Source organism: Canis lupus, chromosome 9 (assembly GCF_011100685.1).
Source record: "Canis lupus familiaris isolate Mischka breed German Shepherd chromosome 9, alternate assembly UU_Cfam_GSD_1.0, whole genome shotgun sequence".
NCBI lineage: Eukaryota > Metazoa > Chordata > Mammalia > Carnivora > Canidae > Canis > Canis lupus.
Window position 1 is genome coordinate 47,465,183 of NC_049230.1, and position 25,313 is coordinate 47,490,495.

The following is a 25,313-nucleotide window of genomic DNA, read 5'->3' on the forward strand; positions in this document are numbered from 1 at the left end:
TCCCCGTGCGTGCGTAGGGGGCGGGGGCGCCCGCGGCGTGCGCGGCGGGGGCGGGAGCGCGGGTTCGGCGCGTGCGCAGCGAGAGCCCTCCCGGCACCCTCCAGCGCAAGATGGCGCCGGGCGGGTCTGTGCCGCTGGCCGTCTGAAGGAACGCCGCGTGTCTGTGTCTGTGTCCGCCGCCGTGTTGCAGGTAACTGGGCGAGCCGGGGCAGGCCGAACCGAGCCCTCAGCCCCCTCTGCGTCCTTGGAAGGCCCGAGATCCAGGAGTGGTGCGAGGCCTTGGGAGTCGGGGGCGGGGGGGGGGGGGGCGGGCGGCGTGCTCGCAAGTCGCCAGGCGCCGGAGGCCATTTGTCCCCGGGTTTCCTCCGCAGCTCCGCGGGAAAGTAGAGGCTGAGCCGCGGCGAGTGCGATGGCCGCTGTGGTGGCCAAGCGGGAAGGGCCGCCGTTCATCAGCGAGGCAGCTGTGCGGGGCAACGCCGCCGTCCTCGATTACTGCCGCACCTCGGTGTCCGCGCTGTCGGGGGCCACGGCCGGCATCCTCGGCCTCACCGGCCTTTACGGCTTCATCTTCTACCTGCTCGCCTCCGTCCTGCTCTCCCTGCTCCTGATCCTCAAGGCGGGAAGGCGGTGGAACAAGTACTTTAAGTCACGCAGACCTCTCTTCACCGGCGGCCTGGTCGGCGGCCTCTTCACCTACGTCCTGTTCTGGACGTTCCTCTACGGCATGGTGCACGTCTACTGAACCAGACTGGGAGGACTGCGTCAGAGATTAACACCGTGTAGACTTAGTTTTTAAATTGTTGAATTCGCTGCTTGTTCTGTAACCTGATAATTTATATCTGAAGACGAAGAGCCTGTACCATTCTTCAGATTAAATGAAGCGTGAGACACTTCGTGGAGTCTTTTCCTACCTTAACTCATAGCCCATGTCTGCCGTGGGTGCAGAATCGCCAGGGTTTGGCTCCTAGAGAGCTGGGTCTGGGTCTCAGCCTTCTGTAATTTCCTTGCATTTATACATAGGCCATCCAGAGAGACTACTAGGGCCTAAGTAAAGAGGGACTTACTGTTAGCAGCGTTTCCCACATGCCAAAACATGGTGCCTTGTACCCTGTACACCCGTTGTCTCATTTCATTCTAGCAATATCCTTGTGGGGTAGATAGAATTAGTATCCCTCGTTGATGATTCTGAGGCTCAGGTTACACGGACCTCTGCCACAGAGAGGCACAGCTAGAAAGAGGCAGCCAAGTTCCAGATACAGGTCTTTTAATTGCTCTTGCTGCACTGGCTGAGTGTACCGTTTTTCAGACCCCAGACGTCCCTCTCTGTACCCACTGCTTTCAGGCATGAGTCGTGCCATTTCAGTTCCATTTCATCTAGCAACAGCTAGCTGTCATTTCCTTTTTAAACAACTTCAAGCTCTTTTCTAGAATATGTCTAATGGAGATTAAATAGACGACATTTAAGCTAAAGTTTGGGCTTGTTTAGAATGTAATGCTTTTGTCTGTGTGCTAACCCATGATCCCTTCTTGTCAAGGGGGTATCTTAGAATAAAGTGCATACCTTTGAAAGATAACATATTGCATTAGAGTTATAGTAGTGAACGTGTTGCTCATGGAATTTATAGTCTAACTGGGAGGACCGGTATTCCCTAATTTCACAAATATTTAAATTTTGATAAGTGCTGTGAAGTGAGAACAGAGGAGCCCTAAACTGAGCCCAGGTTGGGGAGTAGGGATCAGTAAAGTCTTTGAGGGGCGCCTGAGTGGCTCAGTCAGTTGAGCATCTGACTTTTGATTTCAGCTCAGGTGGTAATCTCAGGCTCTCAGGATGGAGCCCTGCCTCGGCCTAAGAGCTCAGCAGGCTACCCCCCTCCTCAGTGTGTGCTTGCTTGCTCTCTCAAAATAAATAAATCTTTTTTTAAAAATCCTTTGAGATTACATTTGAGACCTCAGAGTTGAATAACAAGTATGAAGAAGAAGCTACATTCAAGAAAGCACAAGTGTTGGGCAGCCACGGTGGCGCAGCGGTTTAGCGCTGCCTGCAGCCCAGGGTGTGATCCTGGAGACCTGGGATCGAGTCCCAAATCAGGCTCCCTGCATGGAGCCTGCTTCTCCCTCTGCCTGTGTCTCTGCCCCTCTCTCGCTCTGTCACTCATGAATAAATAAATGAAATTTTAAAAAAACACACACACACACACACAAGTGTGAGGACCACTGGGCAGCAGGAAGGGGTTTGGCCTGTACCTGGAGAGTTAGAGAAGAGGCCAGGACCAGGACTTGGATCAGTCATGGAAGGCTACAGTGGGGATGTTGGCCTTGATCCTAAGAGCGATTGGGAGAAGCCTTTGGAAGTTTTAGCCAGGAGTGATGGGATCACAATTGGATTTTTCTTAAAAAGAATCCATTTCAGATCAGAAGATCTGAGAACTTGAATCCAAATCCCCTTTTACAGACAGTACATGGCCCATGGTCAATAACAGAGATAGATCTGGGACCCAAGCATGCACTCAAAGGGAAGAAGCAGGTGAGGCCACAGCTTTGCCTCCTTCACTCACCCAGTGACCTCTGAACCCTCTTCAGACCACTGCTGAAGAGGCTCACAGGTATGGTTTGCACACTATGCCCTTCTCAACCTCCCTGTCCTGAGGGCTTTCCCTAAGTGAAATGGGAAGGTTTGTGATGTGGAATAAAGAGCAGTCCTACTGGATCGGGGGTTGGGGGTGCAGAATAAGTGAGCTGATTTACTTAAAGATTGAAATATTCACTATTATAAAAAATATTGCAGAGAATGTCTTGATATCATTTTGAGGGAACTTAATAAACTCCTAAAGCAGAAGATAACTTGATTCCAAATGATTTCCAGAGTTTTATCAGATTACCCTCATTGAGTGGAAATGTACCAGTTCTATTGTGTCTTCCCAGTCTTTAATATTTGCTCATTTAAAGAGTTTCCTTACTTCCATTTGAATTTCTTTGTAATACAATAGGGAACATAATTTATTGTTCACTGATGGTTTCTGTGTCCGCCTCTTTTGTTCTCACTTTCTCCTTACATTTTCCTCTGAGACAGAGTGACTGAAAAGATAGGAAGGGGGGGAAAATCTAGTTTTCAAGGGATGCCTGGATGGCTCAGCTGTTGAGCATCTGCCTTCAGCTCAGCATGATCCCAGAGTCCCCAAATCGAGTCCCACCATAAGTAGGCTCTGCTTCTCCCTCTGCCGGTCTCTGCCTCTCTGTGTCTCTCATGAAGTAAATAAGTAAAATCTTTAAAAAAAAATAGTTTTCAAGTTAAAACCTTTTATTGTTTTATAGCCAAATAAAAATATTAATACATTTATAAGGCAGGTCCCAGACAATGGTTGCCGTCTTTCCTCCTTTTGAGTCTGTGCACTTCGGCTTAAGGGGAAACAAATAGCTGGGAGAAAGGTGTGCCTTTTGAAGAGTCCCTGGAGAGAATGCTCTTGAGGGGAGCTGCATCATCTGGGTGGAGGAGGGTGGGCTGCAATCAAGTGGAGCCCTTTTTCAGACATGCAAGATGCCATTCCAAGTGGGGTGACTTAGGGACTCTGCAGGACACTGTTGTCCTTAGCTGGGGTACTCAGACACCTGGAGGAAATCCTGTTCCCCCTTTACAGCACTGAGAAAGGAAGAACTGATGAGGCGTTGGGGCACAAAGGCAGCCGTGACTAGTTAGTCCCGGTGACCCCTACAACAGGGGTAGAGGGCACTTAGCTCTTTCATGGCTGGTCCACTTGATAGCACTCAGTTTACAAATCCCATTGGCCAGCATCATGGCACTCCCAAGGCATGGAATTAATCATTAGGAACATACCAGGTAGGTGGCATTAGGCCAGGGTCTGTGCAAACCAAATACTGGGTCTTTTTGGGCCAGAGGCAGCACTGCAAGCCTTTGCTACTGAACCATCAGACAATGGTGAGTGATGAGCTCTACATCTCTCCCCTTGGGTTTACATAGGGACTCCTCAGATACTGGGAGAGGGAGAAGTGAGCGACCCCCCCCCCCCCTCAGCCCAGTACCTAAGTGTACTCCACCGTGTCCCTTTCTGACAGGAGACTTGGTCTGGTGTTGCAGACATCAGGAAAAGAACTTTTCATTTCCTTAGTAAGGGCACAAGTAACCCGGTAGGTTGTCAGCAAAACAGGAGAGCCTCTTGGAATTGGTAACACAAGTTGCCTCTGAACGGGTGGGAAGGAAGCTTTTCACTGTCTATAATCTTTTAACATAAATTATCTAGTCAAAATATTTTAATTCAAATACATTGAGCTTGCCCCTTTCCTGGGGGTGGCGGTGGGGTGGAATCTTCTTGCTCTGTCTGACCTAGAAATTGGCAGCACCTACCAAAGCTGGCCTCTTCCTTCCTTGGAGCCAGGCTTTGCTTATCTACTTAACCAGTGCTCTCAAACAACAATGTTCACAACAGTCACCTAGGAGTCTTGTTGAAACACAGGTTCTGATTTGGATGGGGCAGCGACTGCATTTCCAACAAGTTCCCAGGTGATGCCCATATTGCCAGTCCACAGGCCACATGTGAAGTAGTGAGGCTCTGCAGCCACTAGGGGGGGAAGCAGCACCATTCTGCAGGGTGGGGTGGGATAGAGTAAGGTGGGGTAGGAAAGTCTGGGGTGAGGGGCCAGGCCCCCTGACAGTTTGGGCCTCCCTGTTGACAACTGCTTCCACCAGCCAAGTGAGCATCACCTATTATATCTCATTAGCCCTTCAGACCCAGGCTTTGCGGAGAGAGGGAGGGAAGCCAGGTAGGAACACCCAGCCACATGGAACGGCAAGAGACAAATGACACAGGCAGATCATCTCCCATTTGGGTGAGACACTATGCTCAAAGCTTCCTGGGGCTGGGTGGGTGGACTGGAGTAGAGGCCTCTGTGCCTCGCCTTCCCCACCTTAGCTGGAAGCTCTCAGGGGCTGCCTCTCTCAAGGGCCAGCTGCCTCCTTGCACATCCAGTCCTTTCCTGGTTGCCTCCTTGGCCACCTTTAAATTTCATCCCTGAGGGCAAAGCCAAATATCCCCCTTGGATGTTGGCTAAAGTCTTTCTCTGAGGAGCCGCCATTCTCAACAGGGATTTGTGAAAGTCTCAGCTAGAGGTTGGAGGAAGGCCAGAGGAGCTGGGCCTGGCTGTGATATCTACTGGCTCTGGAGGGAATTCCATGTGTGCTCCTGTCCCTGAGGGCCAGGTCAGCATCTCATTTAAGCATCTCTTGGATAGGGCACAGCCCACAGCAAATAATGTTTATTGTGTGAATGAATCAATCAACTAGGTTCTTAGAAAAATGAAAACACTCGAATACCACCCAGGCCTCTGGCCTTCCCCCACTTGCTTCTCCAAAGCCTTCTCTTCTAGATCTGAGCCACTCTGGCCCCTAGCAGGCTCCCTGCCACACATACAACACACACAACAAAAAGCTCGTAGCAGGATCCTGAGGTGCAGAAGAGATGGCTGTGCCTGGAAGCACCTGTCCATGCAAACACAATTTTTACTTCAGAGCCACAAGCTGTTCTGCCCCGACATCTTCACCAAATCTGCTGTCAACCAGCAGCTCTGGCTACGCCTCCGCTGTCCGCAGGTTCTGTAGCTGCTCCATATGCACTTTTCCATTGCCCAGGTGGCTAGACCTGTGTGTGGGTAGGGGGCACACAGAGGACAGTTGGGAGCCCTGTGGACATGGACGGCCTAAAGGCAGAGCCCCCTACCCCCCTGCCCCACAGCCACCTCGCTGGCAGCACCGCAGATAGAGCATTCGCAGAGAAGGGCAGTCTGGGGGTCCCTGGCCACGGCCCAGACATGTGTTGGGGGGTCTCTGAAGCCACACCAGCAATGAGCAGCAGGCACTGTGGTGATCCCCTGAGGGCACCTGGAGCCTCCCATAGCAACAGGCAAGGAAAGCATCTGATAAGGAGTAGGGGCATGGGGGACTTGGTAAGGGAGGAAACCCTGATGGAGAAGAATTGGATTCTAGATTCTATGTTCAAATCCCACTCAGCCATTTATTAGCTGTGACTCGAGCAAGCTACTTAACTTTTCTCGCCTCAGTTTCCTCATTAGTAGAATAGGGACTATTAGTGTCCACTTCATTAAGCAACTGAAATGAGCTGATGCAGACAAAGAGAAGTGGCTGGCAGAGTAAGCCTGAGTCAACGGTGGCACTGTTATTGTCTTAATGCTGGGACAGCACAGCAAGTGGACTTTGTGGTGACTTAGGGGCTTGGAGGAAATAACGAGCATCTTGGAGGGGCTAAAGCACCCCCTCCCCACAAAGTCCAGAGTGGATGGGCTCTCCTACATCCTGGCCATCCTGCCATGTTGCCAGGTCACCCTGGAGCGGGCAGCAGGGGAGAGGGCCTGGCTGTCTCTGCAAGGCTCAGTCTCGGGTCCTCCGACTGGCAGCCCCTCACCTGGTGGGCTCCAGATGCTGCTGGTACCTGCAGCTGTTCCCCTTCTGGCTACTGCCTCTGGGCTGCGCCTCTGGATGCTCCGCTTCCTCTGCTTCTGGGATCCCACCCTGCTGCGAGGACTCTGCAAGCCCCGGGAGGACCTGTAGGATTCTGGGCAGGACAGGACCTAGTTAACTCTGGCCTGCTGAGCCCGGCCCACCTTCTCCAAGCTGGTGAGGGTGGGCCCTGTAGACCCCCCTCGCCCTGGGGGGGGGGGCACCCCTCTTCCTCCTGCAGCTGCCAGGGAGGGGTGGAGGTACAATGAGGGCTCCATCAGGGTCAGGGCCGAGGGCTCAGCCTGACCCAGGGCAGCTTCAATCCGGAGAATGGGGAACAATGTGCTGTGGTGGGGTAGAGGGAGTACCAAGGTGCCCACGTGGAGCCCAGCTCCTCCAGAATGGCTGGGCCACAGCCTTCTTCCCTTTCCAATCTGCCCACAGACATCAGCATTTCCACTTAGACCGTGTTCCACTGCTGTTAGCAGACACACACACATACTACCACCATCACCACCACCACACTCAGGGCTCAGAGAGGCCTAGAAATAGACCCCCACAGGAAAAAATAAGAAATCCATCTTTTTCCTCTCTTACTACTCCAGCTCCCCTCAACCCAGCCCACCAGGACTACCAAGTCCAAGAATCCTAAAATGTAAGCGCTAGAAGGCTCATAGAGAGAGAAACTGAGGCACAAAGAAGCCTGGGAGTTGTCTAAAGTCCCAGAGTGGACAGCACCTGATTCAGGCCTGGAGGCTGAGTCCCCTGCCTTTTTTTGCTGCCAGTTGCTGTAAGCCAGAATCCAGTTCTTTATAAAGCCCATTCTCAGAACATTCCACCTCCCTGGCCCTCCCAAGGAGCTCCCAGTGATTCAGCCCCACCTCCAACCGGGGTAGAGTTTTCAGGCCAGGGAAGGGGAGGGGATCAAGGTGGCCCCAGGAGGGTCCCTTCACCCTGCTGGGGACAAAGCATAACTGACCTCACTTCCTCGTACTTCTTGTCTCGGTAAAAGTGGCTCTTCTTGATGAGGTAGATTAGTACCAGGTCACAGAAGAAAGCCCCCTGTGGCAGAAGAGTTGGGGTTCCGACCAGAATCCTAGACTTCCAGAAAGTGCCCTGCCACCTGATACACAGTACATCCCATCTGATCTTGTGCCAACCCCCAAGGGGCATCACCATCCCCAACGATGAGATGAGGACACTGGGTTCAGAAAGAGGCACTTCTGTCAAAGGCCACAGAGCTGGTCCATGGTAGAGCCAGAGTTAGCCTGGGTCCATCCATTCTGTCAGGCCAAGCATCCCCTGCACCACTCTGGCCCCATGCAATCCTGTCTTCAATGAATGTCTCCTGAGCACTCACCATCTGCCAGGTACTGCACTGGGGTGCAGGAGAATTAAGACAATGAGACCCTGTGGGGACCGTCCCTCTGGTGCGGGAGGCAAGCATGTAAATTATGACAGTGACATATCCTATGATGAGGACAGGAGCAAGGAAGTAGACAGAAGACAGGACTCAGCCTGGGGAGGGATACCTGGGCTGAGTCTTGAGGGTTGAATAGGAGTTCATACAAAGCAAAAAAAAAAGGGGGGGGGGGCAGGAAGGGCATTGCGGAGGAAGCAAAGGAAATTCCACAGGACCTATGTTGCAAAAGTGAGTGACACTTGTGGAGAGGTGTGATGGGGACCAGCCAGTAAACTTTCTTGTAATGCCATTGAGGCCTTGGTCCTAATCCCTTAGGGAAGACACTGAAGAGCCTTGAACACAGGCAGGACACAGAAATTTGGGTTGGTCCCTCCCGTAGTCACTGTGAGAGAGGAGTTGGAGGGGATCTGAGGAACAAGGACGACAGGACGGTCAAGGAAAGATGGATGAGGACAGAGCTAACCCAGCTGGAACCCACCAATACCCATTCTGGGGAGCCTCAGACCAGAGCATGTAGTCCAAACACTCCACCAAGGGCCATTCCACCCACTGGCCCGAGGAAGGGAGAATTCCCTGCAGGGCTGACGACAAGGTGAGGGGGGTTGGGGGCCAAGGAACAGACTCACAGGTGAACTGGGCCTCTGACTCTGGGTACTCTGACCCCCCTGAGATGCCCAAAATGTTATTTATCACTTCCTCGTTCCACAGAACAGTCCTCCACCCAACCTAGCCTCTATACCACATTTCCTGTCACATGTATTTTCCAGGTAGATCGCCCATGCTCTTGCATTCTGACTGACCCACGCCATGTGGCAGTAAACACTGAGAGTGGCCCAGCTCTAAGAAAGTCATGTAAGCAAATGTCCAAGTCTCCCTAACAACGGTCCCCTGCAGTAAAGAGGAATCATCCGGGACTCACTTGCATCCACACCTCTCAGAACAGCCTTGTTGAATCCTGTTACTTGGTGATACTGTTACACAGTTCTCCTGGTCTCAATAAAAAGTCCATCCTAGGTCCTGCCCAAAGCCAGCACCGAGAGGGCAGAGAGGACGAGGTGGCCAGAAACCCCGGCAAGGAGCTTGCTGGTGTGGGCGTGAGCCACTCACCAACAGCTCCTTATGTCTTTAAAAAAAACTTCCAGCTGAGTGAAGTAAGTCAGTCGGAGAAGGACAAACATTATATGTTCTCATTCATTTGGGGAATATAAATAATAGTGAAAGGGAATATAAGGGAAGGGAGAAGAAATGTGTGGGAAATATCAGAAAGGGAGACAGAACGTAAAGACTGCTAACTCTGGGAAACGAACTAGGGGTGGTAGGAAGGGGAGGCGGGAGGGGGGTGGGAGTGAATGGGTGACGGGCACTGGGGGTTATTCTGTATGTTGGTAAATTGAACACCAATAAAAAATAAATTAAAAAAAAAACAAAAAAAAACTTCCAGAAGATCAAGACATGAGGCATGACAAGAAGCTCGGAGGAAACCTTTGCCTCCCTTTCAGCAACTACTTCCTCTCCTGTGAGCCCCGCTGGGCCCAGCTGACAGACAGACCTGAGGGAGGACTATAGCCTGGTGTCCCTACTGCTCATCTTCAAGCCCCGTGATTCTCAACTAGCAGTGACTTTGCTCCCCAGGGGACATTTGGCAATTTCTGGATTGCCATTTTTGGTTGTCACAACTGGGGAAGAAGGCACTGCTGGCGCCTGGTGAGTACAGGTATCTATTGTAATGCTGTTTAACATCCTACCGTGCACAGAGGGCCTCAACACAAAAAAAGAATTATCTGGCCCAAAATGTCAACAGAGCCACAGCTGAGAAACCCTGGATCTAGCTGGATCCATCTGGATCCCGCCTCCACTGGGACAGCAGTGGAAATGAAGCTTCCAAGTGCAGGGACCAACCCAGGATCCCAGAGAAGCCCAGCCCCACCCAACTCCTACCCCTTGCTCCAGAGCTGCAGGCAGATGCCTCTCTGGGGAAACTGGGGAAAGTCAGGTGGGGACTGCTACATGGGGAGTGCTGGCAGGTGTCAGGGGACGTGTCAGGTCCTTCTTTACCTGCATCCCCTGGCCTCACCTGTTCTCATTCCTCCTGAAGCATCAGGACAGCACCTTTCAAGCAGTTTCCCCCTCCCCTGCCAGCGCTCAGAGAGTAAAGGTGAGGAGGGGAGTACTCACAGCACCCATGAGCGCCACCCCAGAGCCAATGTTGATGATTGTGGGGATGATGCTGAACTTCCCTGCCTGTAGCACAAAGGAACAATGCAGGGTGAACAGGGATGGGTCCCAGGGACTCCAACATGACCCACCCTAGACCTGCCCGGCCTCAGAATGGGAGATACACTGCACATACCTTGCCATTTACCATCACATCAAAGCGGATCCCATAGGCTTTCATCAGCGTGCGGAACTCCACTCCAGCTCCATCTCGGTAATATCTGGCAAACCTAAGGGAGACCTTCCCTGTTTGGCAACACATATTTGGCTGCTTTGGATATTTATAAGCACCCCAGGACCCTGCTCTTAGCAGCACTGGGAGAGGTTACAGACCCTCTTGCTAACATTATGGTAAAGATGCATCCAGATCTGTGAAAGCCTTACAGACATTCCCCTGGGAGGCAAGGGACTTTTCCATGATATGCTGGGCTGACTCAGGGCCACCAAAGCACTGAAGGAAGTGACCCAGCTAAGAAGCCAAGCCTCAGCTCCTGGTGAGCCCGCAGGGTGACAGAAACCTCTCCTCTCCTAGCTGCCACCCTTCACCTCTCCACAGCTCCTTGTCCCCTTACCTCCCACTCTAATATCTACCCGAGTAAGGGCTGTCATGGTGCTGGCACTCAGAAAAAGACAAAACATGGACAGGGTAACAACACAGCGAGTCTGGTCCTGGTTACCTGAAGTTGTACCCAGAGGAGATTGAGTTTCCTGATAATGTGTTGTCCAGACGGCTAAAAGAATAGTGAGGGTTGCATTCAGAAGGAGCTTTATCAAGATCACAATCCCATTCAATCTGAATTCCTATCACACCACCCTGATGAAGAAGAGATAATAATCAGTGCACAGGATTTTGTGGAGATGGAGAGAAGTCACAGAAAGAGCTGGACAAGATGGGGAAAGTACACAGGCCCATGGTCAGCCAGCCCCTGGAACATCCTTCCTGGAAGAAAGTGGGAGTTCCAGGGTCCTAGTCCTGCCTTTGGAGTGGCTGAGCAAACAGGCTGCTGAGAGCACCCAACCCCAGAATCCTCCTGCTTCATGCCTCCAGGAAGAAGGGAAGTACTTGAGTGAGCACCCACGCTGGGATGGGTGCCTTACACAAGAGCCAGAGGGCTCCTTCCAGCTCAATTTCTACGGATGCCCCAAGAATTCAGAACCAAACAGCAGGTGCTCAGTGTGGCTCTCACTGGGTGCCTGAATTCTGTAGGCTGTGCATCCCTGGGCCACCCCATCCTACAGGTCCCCCTAATTACCTCCCTCTTCCTTACAGAGCCCAGACCCAGAGCTCTCAGGCCCCCAGACCCCCAGGCCAGGCTCCCTGAGGGCACACCACCCACCTGCTGGGCTATCTCCTGGAAGTCACTCCCCGTCCAGCTGACCATGGACCCCAGGCGGAAGATAGGGCAGTAGGGGTTCTTGGGGCCAAACTGACAGGACTTGAGGAAAGCTTTGTCTTTGGTGTCCAGCACATTGGTCCTGGATGGGAGGCCATGAACAGTGAAATGAAGCTGAGACTGGTTGTTCTCAGGTGAGAGCCAGCCTGACCCAGGAGTTGCTGGGCCTTTATCTGGCTTAGGCTGAGTCCCTAACTTTAGCCCCTACTCAAGTCCTGACTACTGCCCCCACAGCACCCCCAGCAACCTACTGCACTCAGGACAGAACCACACTCCCACAGCAAGGGGAAGGGGTGCTCCAGCATCACCCAGTGGTTCATTCACACACAGGTGTCACACTCACGGACAGCCCATGCACACAGGCCCATGCACAATAACAGGAGGCAGGCCCTAGATCCCCAATAACCTAGTCCCACGTACTTGGAAAAGTTGAATTTGGGGAAACGAATGAAATTCTTTATGTAAACAGTGAAGTCTTCAGCCTTGCCCAGGAGTGGTTTCCTGAAAACCAAGCCAGGAGAGTCTGTCCAGGAGGCCCTGCCCCTGCTCCCGCAGTACATCTCCCAGGCCTGTGGCAGGGCTGAGGCCTGCCTTCTCCCTGGGTCCCCTGGTTCTTTGCCAAGAACCATTAATTTGCTCATGTTGGGGTGGTCCTCAGGCCTTTGTGGAGTGTCCTCAGAAAGAGGATCTGAGTAGATATGTCTCCACCATCAGGCTGAGACCCACTCGCTGCCCAGGTAGCTCTTCAGGGTCCCGAGGCCATAGCCACTCACACTGGCCTGGACTTTGACTCCACTGGGCACCAAGCGAAGATCTCACAGGTGCCCCTTTGCATGTTCCCCACCCGCAGGCAGCGGCCAGTCTTCACTCCTGCAGGATAGGGACAGAGACAGTGCTAGAAGCCTCCCGGATCCATCCCCCACTTTGCTCCCAACCCTGGCCATTCCAGGCCTCACCGTTTCCAGCCACAACTGGCTCCCCAGGAGGGCAGTCACTGTCCGTATAGCACCAGGCATCCGGAATGCTTTCACTCTGCCAGAAAGAAAGCACACCTGGGTGGGGAAATACCCCACAGGGGCCCCAGTTCAGAGCCAAGTTCCATCCCAGGAATTAGGACAGGAGCCCAAGAGGAGCCACACACCCTTTGAGAACCTGCTTCTGCCCCCAAACAATGCAGGTACATTCTCTGGGGCACTTGGAGGAGATAGAAACCCCCCTCTTCTGCGTCAGGAGAGGGGTAAACCCCAACCTTTGTTGGAGGCTCTCCCACCCCTCCCCTGCTTTCTGCACCAAATCAAACCTCAGCACAGGTCTCCTGCCGCTGGTTGGGGGTCACGATCAAGTTGGTGATTACGAAGAAGACGTTCTCTCCCTGAGGAGCCAGAGAGGAGTTAAGGGACATCCTCCTGCCTCTTGGGGACCCTCTTTCCCAGTGCTTCTTGGCAGGGGGTTGGGTCTCCGCATGGGTGTTGAGGACAATGGGGCCACAGAATCAATGGATCCCATTCATCTGCCCACTCACTCTTAAGTCTCTGAGTAGATATCCTTTGATAAGTCCCTTTCAGGCCCACTGTCCCAAACTGCCCCCTCCACGAATTCCTATTTTGACCTCAGTCCATGGGATCCAAGCCCAAATCTGAGAGAAGAGGACAGGACTGGGTGGCCAATGCCTGGGCCCAGGCTAATGGTGAACAGGCCAGGGAGCCTTTCCCAAGGTCAGTGGCTAATACAAGGAAGCGGTTCTCTGCAGCAGGCCACCTGACTCAAGGTGACCTGAACGTTCTGGGGGCCTCATTTGGTCTCTACAGCTTCAGGGTTTATTGGGAAGGGACTGGTCCCACAGGCACAGTAGAGGAGGGCGGGGATGGATGTAGGGGGAAGGGTCTGGGCAGGGTCTCCATCTGCAAACCCTGGCAGCTGTCCTGGGCCAAGGGAATCCCTAGGTAACTGAGCAGCTCCCTAGGTGACCCACCCTGAGTCAGGCCGTGCTAGCCCAGGGCCCAGTGCTATGGGGGGCTCAGACCTGGGGTGGGATGACGTAGTCAGCAACATCCCAAAGCCGCTCCCCGAGCTCAGTCGTGTTGGTGAAGGTCACACCTTTGACTTTGGTGACAATGCTGCTCTGCAGGGAGGTGTCAGTGTCTTGGTAACCCTTCTTTACCAGGAATACCCAACTGCAAGGAAAGGGCCAACAGGTGGGCATCAGCCTCATTGCTGCCCTCAGGGAATCTTCCCCAGAGGTTTCACCTTTCCCACCAGCTCCTAGGCTGGGGTCACAACTCCACTGCTGCCTAAAACCTCGTCCTGCAAACAGCAGAGGTGACAAGCAATCCCAGAACCAGGAGACGACTGCTCTCAGGGGCTGAGGCCCTGAAGATGGCCAAGGCTGAGCCAAAACCTGCACACCCACGCCCTAGTGATGTGACCTCAGGAGAGCCAATGAACTCTGGGGAGTTAGTAACAGTGCCTCTCTTCCAGGCGGGGAGGGGTTGAGGGTGAGGACAGTTAAAGGAGATGGTGTGTAACATGAAACTATTCATTAACAGAAGTTCTTTTTAAAAATATTTTATTTATTTGAGAGAGAGAGAGCATGACCAGGGGGAGGGGCAGAGGGAGAAGCAGACTTCCCACAGCGCAGGGAGCCCGATGCAGGACTCAACCCCAGGACCCCAGGATTATGACCTGAATCGAAAGCAGGGCTTAACTGACTGAGTCACCCAGAAGCCCCAACATGAAACTATTCATGAGGAAACCTCAGACAAATCCAAACTGAGGGGCACTCTACAAAACGAGAGTACAAATCCTATACTCTCTAATGCCCAAAACACACATAATAAAAGAAAAAATAGATAAGTGGAACTTCAACAAAATTAAAAACTTTTGTACATCAAATGACACTATCAAGAAAGTGAAAAGATAATCCACAGAATGGGAAATAATATTTGCAAATCATATATACTGGTCAGGGTCTGGTACCCAGAACATATAAAGAACTCTTACATCCACAATAGCCAAACTGTGGAAGGAGCCTCAATGTCCTTCGACAGATGAATGGGTAAAGAAAATGTGGTCTCTATATACAATGGAATATTACTCAGCCATCAGAGAGGACGAATATCCACCATTTGCTTCAACGTGGATGGAACTGGAGGTTATGATGCTCTGTAAAGTAAGTCAATTGGAGGAGGACAATCATCATGGTTTCACTCATACTGGGGAATATAAGAAATAGTGAAAGGGATTATAAGGGAAAGGAGAGAAAATGATTGGGAAAAATCAGAGAGGGTGACAAAGCATGAGAGACTTCTAACTCTGGGAAATGAACAAAGGGTTGTGGAAGGGGAGGTGGGCAGGAGGTTGGGGTAACTGGGTAATTGAGGAGAGCACTTGACGGAATGAGCACTGGGTATTATACTATATGTTGGCAAATTGAATTTAAATTTTAAAAAGAAAAAAAAAAAAAAGAACTCTTACAGCTCATCAATGAAAAAGTAACCCGACTGAAAAATGGGCCAAGGGCAGCCCCGTGGCCCAGCGGTTTAGCACCACCTTCTTCCCCGGGGTATGATCCTGGAGATCTAGGATGGAGTCCCACGTTGGGCTCCCTGCATGGAGCCTGTTTCTCCTCCCTCTGCCTGTGTCTTTGCCTCCCTCTCTCTCTCTCTCTCTGTCATGAATAAATAAAATCTTAAAAAAAAAAAAAAAAAAGAAAGAAAGAAAAATGGGCCAAGGATTTGAGTAGACATTTCTCCAAAGATATACAGATGGCCAATAAGCCCATGAAAAGAATTTTGCTCAACATCATTAATTACTAAGGAAATGAAACTCAGAACCACAATGAGATACTATTTCACACCAAATAAGGTGACTATAATTTAAAAAAAAAAAAAAGCAAAATAACAAGTGTTGGTGTGTTGATGAGGATGCAGAGAAATTGGACCTCGCTGATATGAATATACTGCAGCTGCTGTGGAAAACAGCTTGGTAGTTGACCCACCAACTTCATGCCAAAATATATACCCAAGAGAACTGAAAACATATATCCACACAAAAACCTGTACATGGCCGTCCTTGGCTACATTATCTGTGACAGCCAAAAAGTAGAAACAGTCCAATGTCTGTCAACAGATAAATGAATAAACAAAATGTGGGTACCATTCTGCCATAAAAGGAATGAAGTCCTGATTCAAGCTATGAGTAAACCTTGAAAACATCATAAATGAAGAAGCCAGACCCAAAAAAGACTACATGTTGTACAATTTGATGTATATGAAATGTCCAGAAAAGGTAAATCTATAGAGATGGAGTTGTACAATTTGATGTATATGAAATGTCCAGAAAAGGTAAATCCATAGAGATGGAAAGAACATTAGTATTGTCAGGGGCTGGGGGTCAGGGAGTATTCCGACTGCCTGCTAATAGACATGGGTTTCTTTTTGGGGTGACGGAAAGATTCTGAAATAAGATAGTGGCAATAGTTGTACAACACTGAGAATGAACTAAAAACCACTGAATTGTATAATTTTAAATAACTGAAATGGTGGGCAGCCCTGGTGGCGCAGCGGTTTAGTGCCGCCTGCAGCCCAGGGCGTGATCCTGGAGACCCAGGATCAAGTCCCACATCAGGCTCCCTGCATGGAGTCTGCTTCTCCCTCTCCCTGTCTCTGCCTCTCTCTGTGTATCTCTATGAATAAATAAGTAAAATCTTAAAAAAAATAACTGAAATGGTGAATTACATACTAGGTGACTTTTACTTCAATTAAAAAGTTGTAATAAAATAAAAATCCTGTACTTTTCGAAAAACGTCAATGTCATGAAATACAGAGACAGTCTAGAGACAGTCTCAGGTACAATTCCAGATTAAAGGGGACTAAGAAGATAAGTCAAATGAATGCAAGGCAGGATTTCAGATTTTTTTTTTTTTTTTTTTTTTTTGCTATTAAAGGCAATTTATAAGAGGTCCATAGGTTAGAAAATAATATTGTTTCAGGGTTAATTACCTAATTTTCATAACTGTACTTTGTTAAATAAGAGAATTTGTTGGTTTTAAGAAATATGCACTGAGGGATCCCTGGGTGGCGCAGCGGTTTGGCGCCTGCCTTTGACCCAGGGCGTGATCCTGGAGACCCGGGATCGAATCCCACGTCGGGCTCCCGGTGCATGGAGCCCGCTTCTCCCTCTGCCTGTGTCTCTGCCTCTCTCTCTCTCTCTCTGTGACTATCATAAATAAATAAAATCTTTAAAAAAAAAAGAAAGAAATATGCACTGAAGTATTTAATAGTAAAGGGGTATAATGTCTGCAATTTACACTTTCTTTATAAAGATTTATTTATTTATATACTTGAGAGAGGGAGCACTTGAGTGGGGACAAAAGCAGAGAGAGAGAAAGAAGCAGACTCCCCACTAAGCAGGAAGCCCAACACTGGGCCAGATCTCACACCCTGAGGTCATTACCTGAGCCAACGCCCTGCTGATGAGCCATCCAGGTGTCCCTGAAATTCACTCTTAAGCAGAAAAAACTACATGTATACACACACATCATGCGTATGTGGAGAAAAAAAGGGGAAAGGACAACTCAAATGTAGTGAAATGCTAACATCTGGGGAGTCTAGGTGAAGGATGTTTTAAAAAGTTTGTACTACCCTTGTAACTTTTCTGTAGGTCTAAAATGATGTCGAGGGGATCCCCGGGTGGCTCAGTGGTTTAGCGCCTGCCTTTGTTTGGCCCAGGGCATGATCCTGGAGTCCCAGGATCGAGTCCCATGTCAGCTCCCTGCACGGAGCCTGCTTATCCCTCTGCCTGTGTCTCTGCCTCTCTCTGTCTCTCTCTCTGTGCCTCTCATGAATAAATAAATAAAATCTTTTTAAAAATAGACCTGCCCTACGACCCAGCAATTGCACTGTTGGGGATTTACCCCAAAGATACAGATGCAATGAAATGCCAGGACACCTGCACCCCGATGTTTCTAGCAGCAATGTCCACAATAGCCAAACTGTGGAAGGAGCCTCGGTGTCCATCGAAATGAATGGATAAAGAAGATGTGGTTTATGTATACAATGGAATATTACTCAGCCATTAGAAACGACAAATACCCACCATTTACTTCGACGTGGATGGAACTGGAGGGTATTATGCTGAATGAAGTAAATCGGAGAAGGACAAACATTATATGGTCTCATTCATTTGGGGAATATAAATAATAGTGAAAGGGAATAGAAGGGAAGGGAGAAGAAATGTGTGGGAAATATCAGAAAGGGAGACAGAACATAAAGACTCCTAACTCTGGGAAACGAACTAGGGGTGGTGGAAGGGGAGGAGGGCGGGGGGTGGGGGTGAATGGGTGACGGGCACTGAGCGGGGCACTTGACGGGATGAGCACTGGGTGTTATTCTGTATGTTGGTAAATTGAACACCAATAAAAAGAAATTTATTATTAAAAAAGAAAAATAAATAACAAAAAATAAAAATAAAATGATGTCGAAATTAAAAAAAAATTTTTTTTTAATGAGATGGCACATGTAAATTGCTTAGCACCGTGAGTACCCAGCCAGGGAAGAAAATAAATACAACCATCAGCCTATTGTGGATATTACTGTTAAGGTCAGAGCCTGCCCAGATTAATCCCTTGGGAAAGTGGGGAAAATGAAGGCCATGAGAGGGCAGGAGGCTGCCAGCCTGAAGTTATGCCGGGAGGAGGTTGCCCTGTACCTCCCAGGGTGCCAGTGAGGGTTCTCTGTGTAGCAGGTGCCCACCAGGATGTGCCCAGGCTCTTCAGCTCTGGGGCAGACCTAGACTAGACTCTCCTGTCCTCAAGGGAACCTGAGAGGGCTGTGACAATGAGTGGGACATAAAGGGCACAGCCTGGACAGAAACATTCGGCAAATGCTCAAGGAACAACACACATTCATTTCACACCTACTTCCTAAGCAGTTAGGTGATGCCATGCCTGCCTTCAGGGTGTTCCCAACCTGGATGGGAGTCCGACATTTAGGAAACGATCCCTCTGGAACATATCAGAGGAGTTATTCAAGAACCTGGGTCTGAAGGACCAGTGGGCTCTAATCAAGTGGAGGAGCAGAGGCACGCCAGCTGAGAAGCAGCATGTACAAAGGCCCTCAGGGGGGAGGCACTGGCGTGCCTGGGGGACGCAGCTCTAGGGGCACTTCGCTTCCTAGTGAAGTGGCCCTCCCATGAAGAGCTGTGCTGCTCCCCCAGTCAGGAAATAGGAAGGCCTCAACAGCATTCACTGAGGCAGTAAGAGAGGCACTTGTGCCACCCACTCACGTGGTGTCATTTCCTCCTAACACCTGTTTCTTCCTTCCTTGGGGGCTGGGGCTCTGAACAGTGCCTGGCTGAGCTGCCCTGTCCCCTGACGGTGGGAGGGGGTGAAGGGGAAGGGAAGTCCAGCTGGGTGAGGGTAGAGGGCCTCTGTGCAGGACCCCCTGTCGACACCAGAGAGGCCAGCCAGGGGTGGGGTGAGTCCACCAGAAGGCAGCGCTGGGACATGCCAGGCTGATGGGCTGCCCCAGCCAGGAGCTCAGAGCATGAGCTCCGTGATTATAAATAACCCAACGGGTGCCTGGGCCTGCACCAGGCCAGCAGGCCAGGGAGGCTCTCGCGGCAACAGCTGGAGCCTAGCCCCCTGCACCTCTCCCCCTCGGGTGGCCCTAACACCCAGAGCTCCGCCTGGTGAGTCGGAAGCTGCCCCCATGAAGGACGCAGAAGTCTCCCAGGGGCTCATCACCTCCGGGGCGGGTGGGCAAACAGAGGGCTCCCTCTTTACCCGCCGCCCTCACGCCCAAGAGCCCCTTCCCCAGCACGGGGGCCGCACATCAGTCCCCGGGCCCTGGAGGGGACAGCTGAGGCCAGAGCCTCCCCCGCCCTTGAGAGCCCCCGGAGAACTCACACCACCAGGTAGGTCAGGATGGAGACCTGCAGCAGCCGGTAGAGCAGGCCCACCTTCTTGTTCTTGGCGATGACATACTTCTCGGTCTTGTAGTCGAACAGCGCCTGGGAGAGCCCTTTGCAGCCCGCCTGCCCCATGTCGCTGTCTCACCTGCGCCTGCGGCCCGTCGCCCTGCGGCTGCCGCATGGGAGCCGCTCTCACCGCCGCCGGCCGTCTGCCCCGGCTCCTGGGCACCGCGTCCGCAAAGGGCTGGAGTGCCGGGCGGGTGCGCGCGGCGCGCGGCGGGGAGCACGGGGGGCGCGCAGCGGACGGAGCGCGGGGGGCGGAGCGCGGGAGGTGGGGGGGGGGGACGGCGGCGGGTGGTGGCGCTGGGAGGCTGGGAGCGACCTTGCCGCCGCCTCGCCCTCTTCCTTCCCGCCTCTTCCTCCCCGCCTGCAGGCATCCCTAAGGCGTAGGCCGCGCGAGAGCCACCACCCACACCCACCCCGGCCAGAGATCAGAAATCTGGCACTGGAGGAGCAGGGGCAAGGAGATGAGAGAGGAAGGGCAGCTTTTCAAGCAACCCCACGTTTTCTACTCCCAGAGCAACTCTGGGGTGGGGAGGTGAATTGATTGAATAAATGGGGAAACTGAGGCCAGGGGAGGCAGGACCTACAGCGCAGGAAGTGAAGAGGGAATAAGGAGCATTTGCGGGGCTTGATTTAGCCACCCACCATTTAGCCTCCCACCGCAGGCTGGGAGAGAGTCTTGCCAGATTCGTGGCTCCTGTAACCCCTGTGATGAAGTGTGTGTTCCCAGGGCACCCGCTGCTCGCCTAGAACCCAGCCTCCCTGGGAGCCAGTTGCCAAGCAGGCCCCAGCGCCCACAGCATAAAGAACTCTGTACCACACCTAGGACAGACAGGTGGGCTGGGGGCGTGGAGATGCAGGCAACCACGACCCAGGATCACAAAATATGCCGGGAGAGAGTTCAAACCAACTGTCTGAAATGTTCGCAAAGCAAGAGAAGGGCCTAATCCAGGCTGCTCAAACTGTACCCCTCCGCACAACAGGTGAAATTAAATGAGAGGGAACAGGCACTGGGATGAAGGCGGGCATCTCTGAGATCAGTTTTAGAACTTGTGACAGCCACAGCGAGGCAGGCCCCTGTGTTTCTACATCCTGCCATCTGACCAGAAGCGGTCCTGATCCTCTCTCTACCCTGCCTCTGAGAAGTTCCCTTCCCTGAACCATAGGCTCCAGGGGTTGGAAGCGTCCCGAAAGTTCATTAAGGAGACTCTCTCTAAAAGTAAAAGCTACAGGGCAGTAGGTGTCCAGTTTGGCACAGAATCATTTGGAAGAAAAATGCAAAATCCCTGTGCCCTGCCCCTAATACTTTCATTCCATAAGTCTAGGATGGGGCCTGGGAATCATGCTCTCAAATTGTAATTTGGGAAGCACAGATCCTTGCATCTTTTCATCAAATTCAAATGCCATTTCCTGGGGCACCTGGGTGGCTCAGTGGTTGAGCGTGTCTGCCTTTGGCTCAGGACGTGATCCTGGGGGTCCTGGGATCGAGTCCCACATCAGGCTCCCCATGAGGAGCCTGCTTTTCCCTCTGCCTGTGTCTCTGCCTCTCTGTCTCTCATGAATAAATAAATATTTTTTAAAAAAATCAAATGCCATTTCCTCAAAAGGTGTATCTTATTAACAGCCCCCAAAATTTGGCCTCTACCCCAGTCACTTTCTATCCCATTACCCTTCCTTATTCCCTGAAAGCACTGGTTATTCTTGGATAGAATCTTGTTTACTTATTGACTGTGTCCCCACTAAGATCATAAGCTCCTGTAGTATGGGAACCTTGCCTTTGGACATCTCTGTGTCCTATGCCCACTGCTGTATCTGCCATATCTTAGCTCAATATGTATTTGTCCACTGAGTGAGTGAACAAACTCAGGCCTGATTTTTTAAATAGGAGAGAGATATGGAGCTCCCACTCTGTCCCAGTCATGACTGGGAATTTTATTTATTTTTAAAGATTTTATTTATTTATTCATGAGAGATAGAGAGACAGAGGCAGAGACACAGGCAGAGGGAGAAGCAGGCTCCTCAAGGGGAGCCTGATGCGGGGGAGAGAGAGAGAGATTGAGAGAGAGACAGAGGCAGAGGCAGAGACACAGACAGAGAGAGAAGCAGGCTCCTCAAGGGGAGCCTGATGTGGGACTCAATCCCAGGACTCTGGAATCATGACCTGAGCCAAAGGCAGATGCTCAACCACTGAGCTACCCAGCGGTTCCATGACTGGGGATTTTAGAAGCTGATGTCATCCTGGGGGGAAGGCTTGGGAATTGTCACCAGACCTCCCTTCCTCACATTCCTACCAGCCTCTTCCTCAGTCTTCCTCTCACATGACTTTCCAATACTCAGAGGAGAGGCAGCCTCAATGGGTGACATCACACCTATAAAGATTCCATCAACCTGAGTCCAGGAGGAAGGTAGCCTTTTGAGGTCTCAAGATCTGGCCTGAAGAAGAGCTGGGCTGAAAAACACCCCCACCAGGCCCCCTACCCTTGCATTAAGCCGCATATAGGACGGTGCCACATTGGGTTCCTCCACTCCCCAAAGCGAGTTCCAGGGCTTGTGGCCTGGCCTGTTTGTTCTGAAGGCACAGAGAGCTGGGCCTTCATTTCACAAGTTGGGTAACTGAGGCCCCAGGTCAGAGGGCAGAGCCTACAAGTAGCCCCAGTCCAGGACCCTCTCCCCTGGTCTCCTTGCTCAGCCCTTTACTGAGTACCTACTGTGTGCTGCTGCCAAGGCTGAAATGCAAGGCCCCCTGCCCTGGGTGTGTGGCTCATCCTAACTGCCGCTCTGCGTTTAGAGAAAGGGTTCTGCTTTTATCTGTCCACCAGTGTAGGCAGCCCCTCCTGAACCTCCATGACTCAACTAAGACCAGGCTCCACTTTCTGATAGAACTATCCTAAAGCTTTAGGGACCACATGGGGGAGACTAGGAGGGGAAAGGAACACTCTTAGGTGTCAGGCCAGACCCCTCCTGTGGGCTTACTCACAGGGAAGCATCTTAAACTACTAGGTCCAGACCCATCAGTGGGTCATGATATCAATTTACTGGGTTACAAACAGCATATCCAAAACAGAGAGACAGGGACACCTGGGTGGCTCAGCAGTTGAACGTCTACCTTTGGCTTAGGGTGTGATCCTGGAGTCCCAGAATTGAGTCCCACATTGGGCTCCCTACATGGAGTCTGCTTCTCCCTCTGCCTGTGTCTCTGCCTCTCCCTCTCTGTGTGTCACTCATGAATAAATGAATAAAATCTTAAAAAAAAAAAAAAGGAGAGAGAGAGACAGATATCAGTGTGCTTATTAAGGAAGTAGGGTAGGCATAGTTTCAAGAAACTGGTGTTTGAAGTATGAGTGTGTGCATATGATGTGGAATGTATTTCTTCTTGTGGGTCACAGTCAAAACACCATGAAAAATGCTTCTAGAAAGCTGCAAACCCAAGTATCTGCGCACTACATCCATAAGGGAGGCCAGCTCATCACCCCCACAAGTTCAGCTTGACACTCAATATACCCAAAGTGGGAGGAGGAACCTATGCTTTTTATACTTCCATTATTATAAAATTCAAAGTCAGAGATATTTCCAAAACCAAGATGTATTCTCTACTTAAAAGAAAACTGCCTATTGCTTTTGAGTGACGGTTTCTCCAGTTTCTACCTAATCCCATCTCCATAATTTTAAGAGCCCCCAAGCACCTTGTCCAGTGATCTTTACCAGTGAAGATGTCTCAGCACACACTACTTGCTCAACACTCTTCTAAATGCCATTAAGTGTATGGGCATATTTAATCATCACAACCCTAACACCTATGTGGTTGGTATAGTCATTATCCTTATTTTTCCCCTAAGGGGCTAGATATGTCTCCTAGCAAGCATCTGAGCGAGAATTTAAATCCAGGTGATCTGGCTCCCCAGCCCAAGCAGTGATCTCACTGTTACCATGAGCACAGTGCTTTACAGTTTCCACATGAACTCATTTGACTCACTCTGTGAGCCCAGCCAGAGAGGTGACTGTCAATCCCATTACACATCTGATGAACAAGGTCTAGGTCTCCCAGCCATCCACTCAGGGCTCAGTCCTCTAGAACTTGTGGCTTCTCTGGATGACATTTAGTAAGCTTGCACATTTGCCCTGCTACTGTGGAGGAAGGACCACTGCCAAGGCCCAGTCATAATAGGGCTCCTCAAAGGGCAACAGATTTTCTCATGATGCCAGAGTGAGGGGTCAAGAGAATGGGCACCTTCTGTGGCAGCTCCCACTGCTGCTGGAGCAGAGAGCATCTTGGCATGCCAAGAACTGACTAAGTGCCTTGAAATTAGACTTTCTGGGTCAGGGGTCAGGAGTGAATGGCGTGTCTTCAGAGTAGTCAAAACCCCTCCTTGATTTACCACCATATTCCTTCCCTCTCCTCTCCCAAAGTCTACATGATGCTTTATTATGAGTGTTGTGCACTTGAAAGGAGGATTGGCAGCGAGTGAACCATTCTCATCTAGTTCACAAGACTTCGTCTAGCTGAATAACCTAAGGTACCAGCAGTAAACTGATGGGGATTATAAAGTGAATTTCTAAATGCCATTTTTTTCTTTTTATATCATCTCACTTGCTCCTGAGGCTTGCCAACACGTTAAGCCTATTGCTCTCTGTGGTTTGGACACACAGCTGCGGCCATCTTGGTCTGCTCTGGGTCTGGGGACAATCTCTAGTTAAAAACATGGTGGATCCTCGAGGTACCTGGGTAGCTGAGTCGGTTGAGCATGCGACTTGATTTTGGCTCAGGTCATGATCTCTGGCCCTGGGATCAAGCCCTCTGTCAGGCTCTATGCTCAGCAGGGAATTTGCTTAAGGATTCTCTCCTTCTCCCTCTGTCCCTACCCCTGCTCATGTTCTCTCTAGAATAAATAAGTAAATCTTTAAAAAAAAAAAAAATGTGGTGGATTCTCAAGTGTTGACATTGAAACTAACAGAGCCTCCATATGTCCCCCTAAAGAAATGTGTTGGACTTTCTACTTAGTGGAAAATGGGCCCTCCTGACTCTGATTCCAACCTTTTCCCCATATCATTCTCTCTTCCTTCTCCTATGAATTTTATAGATTATAAGGGAGGAAGTATGGAGCAATAGAGTGAGCCTTGGAGGCTGGAGAATTACAAGGAAATCACCCCTTTAATGAAGAAAAACTCCCATTCTGTAGGAGATGAGAAGGAGCTTCTAAAATGGAAAGCACTGGCTGGCTCAGGTGGGTGGCTGCATGAGAGTGGCCAATAGCATTACTGTGTTTCTATCAGAGGCTTGAAGGTATCATTTGGTCACCCTGTGGCCTCCAAAGATACACGGTTCCTCCTTTTCCCCTCTAGCCTTAGTAATAAGGGCTTCCCCTAGCACTGAAGCTTTTCTATTAGCCTGAGAAGGCTAACAAACCCAAAACATTCTCCCCCATAAAATTAAAGGAAGGCAAATAGAAACACTCCCCTACACACAAATTCCATAAAATAATATGGTTCTTGGGATAAAGGTTCAGATATTACTTACCCACAGTGAATGTGTTTCTACTTCCCACCCACAAGGAGAGGAGGATTCACACAAGGCCTAGAGGTTGGAGATTTGAATCTGTGCTAGGGCACAAACAGAGGTCATAGCAACATAAGGAAGGCCTTTGAGGACCATTGCAGACCTGTCCTTCCTTCAGAGTCCTAAGTATCCTGGATGGCCCAGAAGGGACAAGAGTAGGAAAGGCATGCTGTGCAAAGGGTTTCACAAAAGTCCCCACAAAGAAATTTATCCTTTAATTGTTCTTTTGCTCTAACAGTCCTGCTATGGTAAACACATTCCATTAATAGACATTACTGGTCCATTTAA

At 50.6% G+C, this 25,313-nt stretch overlaps 2 protein-coding genes across 5 annotated transcripts; one reads left to right on the forward strand and one right to left on the reverse strand.

Moving 5' to 3' along the window:
- The first annotated feature begins 28 nt into the window (after positions 1-28).
- Positions 29-1,574, forward strand: EMC6 (ER membrane protein complex subunit 6). The gene is made up of 2 exons (XM_038548563.1): positions 29-190; positions 372-1,574. The coding sequence occupies exon 2, from the start codon at positions 410-412 to the stop codon at positions 740-742; it is 333 nt and encodes a 110-aa protein (XP_038404491.1). The 5' UTR covers positions 29-190; positions 372-409; the 3' UTR covers positions 743-1,574.
- A 1,703-nt stretch (positions 1,575-3,277) lies between these two features.
- P2RX5 (purinergic receptor P2X 5) lies at positions 3,278-19,674 on the reverse strand. 4 transcript variants are annotated; one of them, XM_038548559.1, is made up of 13 exons: positions 19,404-19,674; positions 13,521-13,671; positions 12,798-12,869; positions 12,454-12,529; positions 12,271-12,367; positions 11,918-11,998; positions 11,441-11,579; positions 10,781-10,917; positions 10,240-10,333; positions 10,065-10,130; positions 7,446-7,528; positions 6,459-6,581; positions 3,278-5,651 (listed from the first exon to the last, which is right to left on the reverse strand). In XM_038548559.1, the coding sequence occupies exons 1-13, from the start codon at positions 19,538-19,540 to the stop codon at positions 5,582-5,584; spliced, it is 1,326 nt and encodes a 441-aa protein (XP_038404487.1). In that variant the 5' UTR covers positions 19,541-19,674; the 3' UTR covers positions 3,278-5,581. The 4 variants fall into 4 exon arrangements, with proteins under 4 accessions (XP_038404487.1, XP_038404486.1, XP_038404489.1 ...); XM_038548558.1 differs by having other exon boundaries at positions 6,432-6,581; XM_038548561.1 differs by having other exon boundaries at positions 6,432-6,581; positions 19,457-19,623.
- Positions 19,675-25,313: the final 5,639 nt, after the last annotated feature.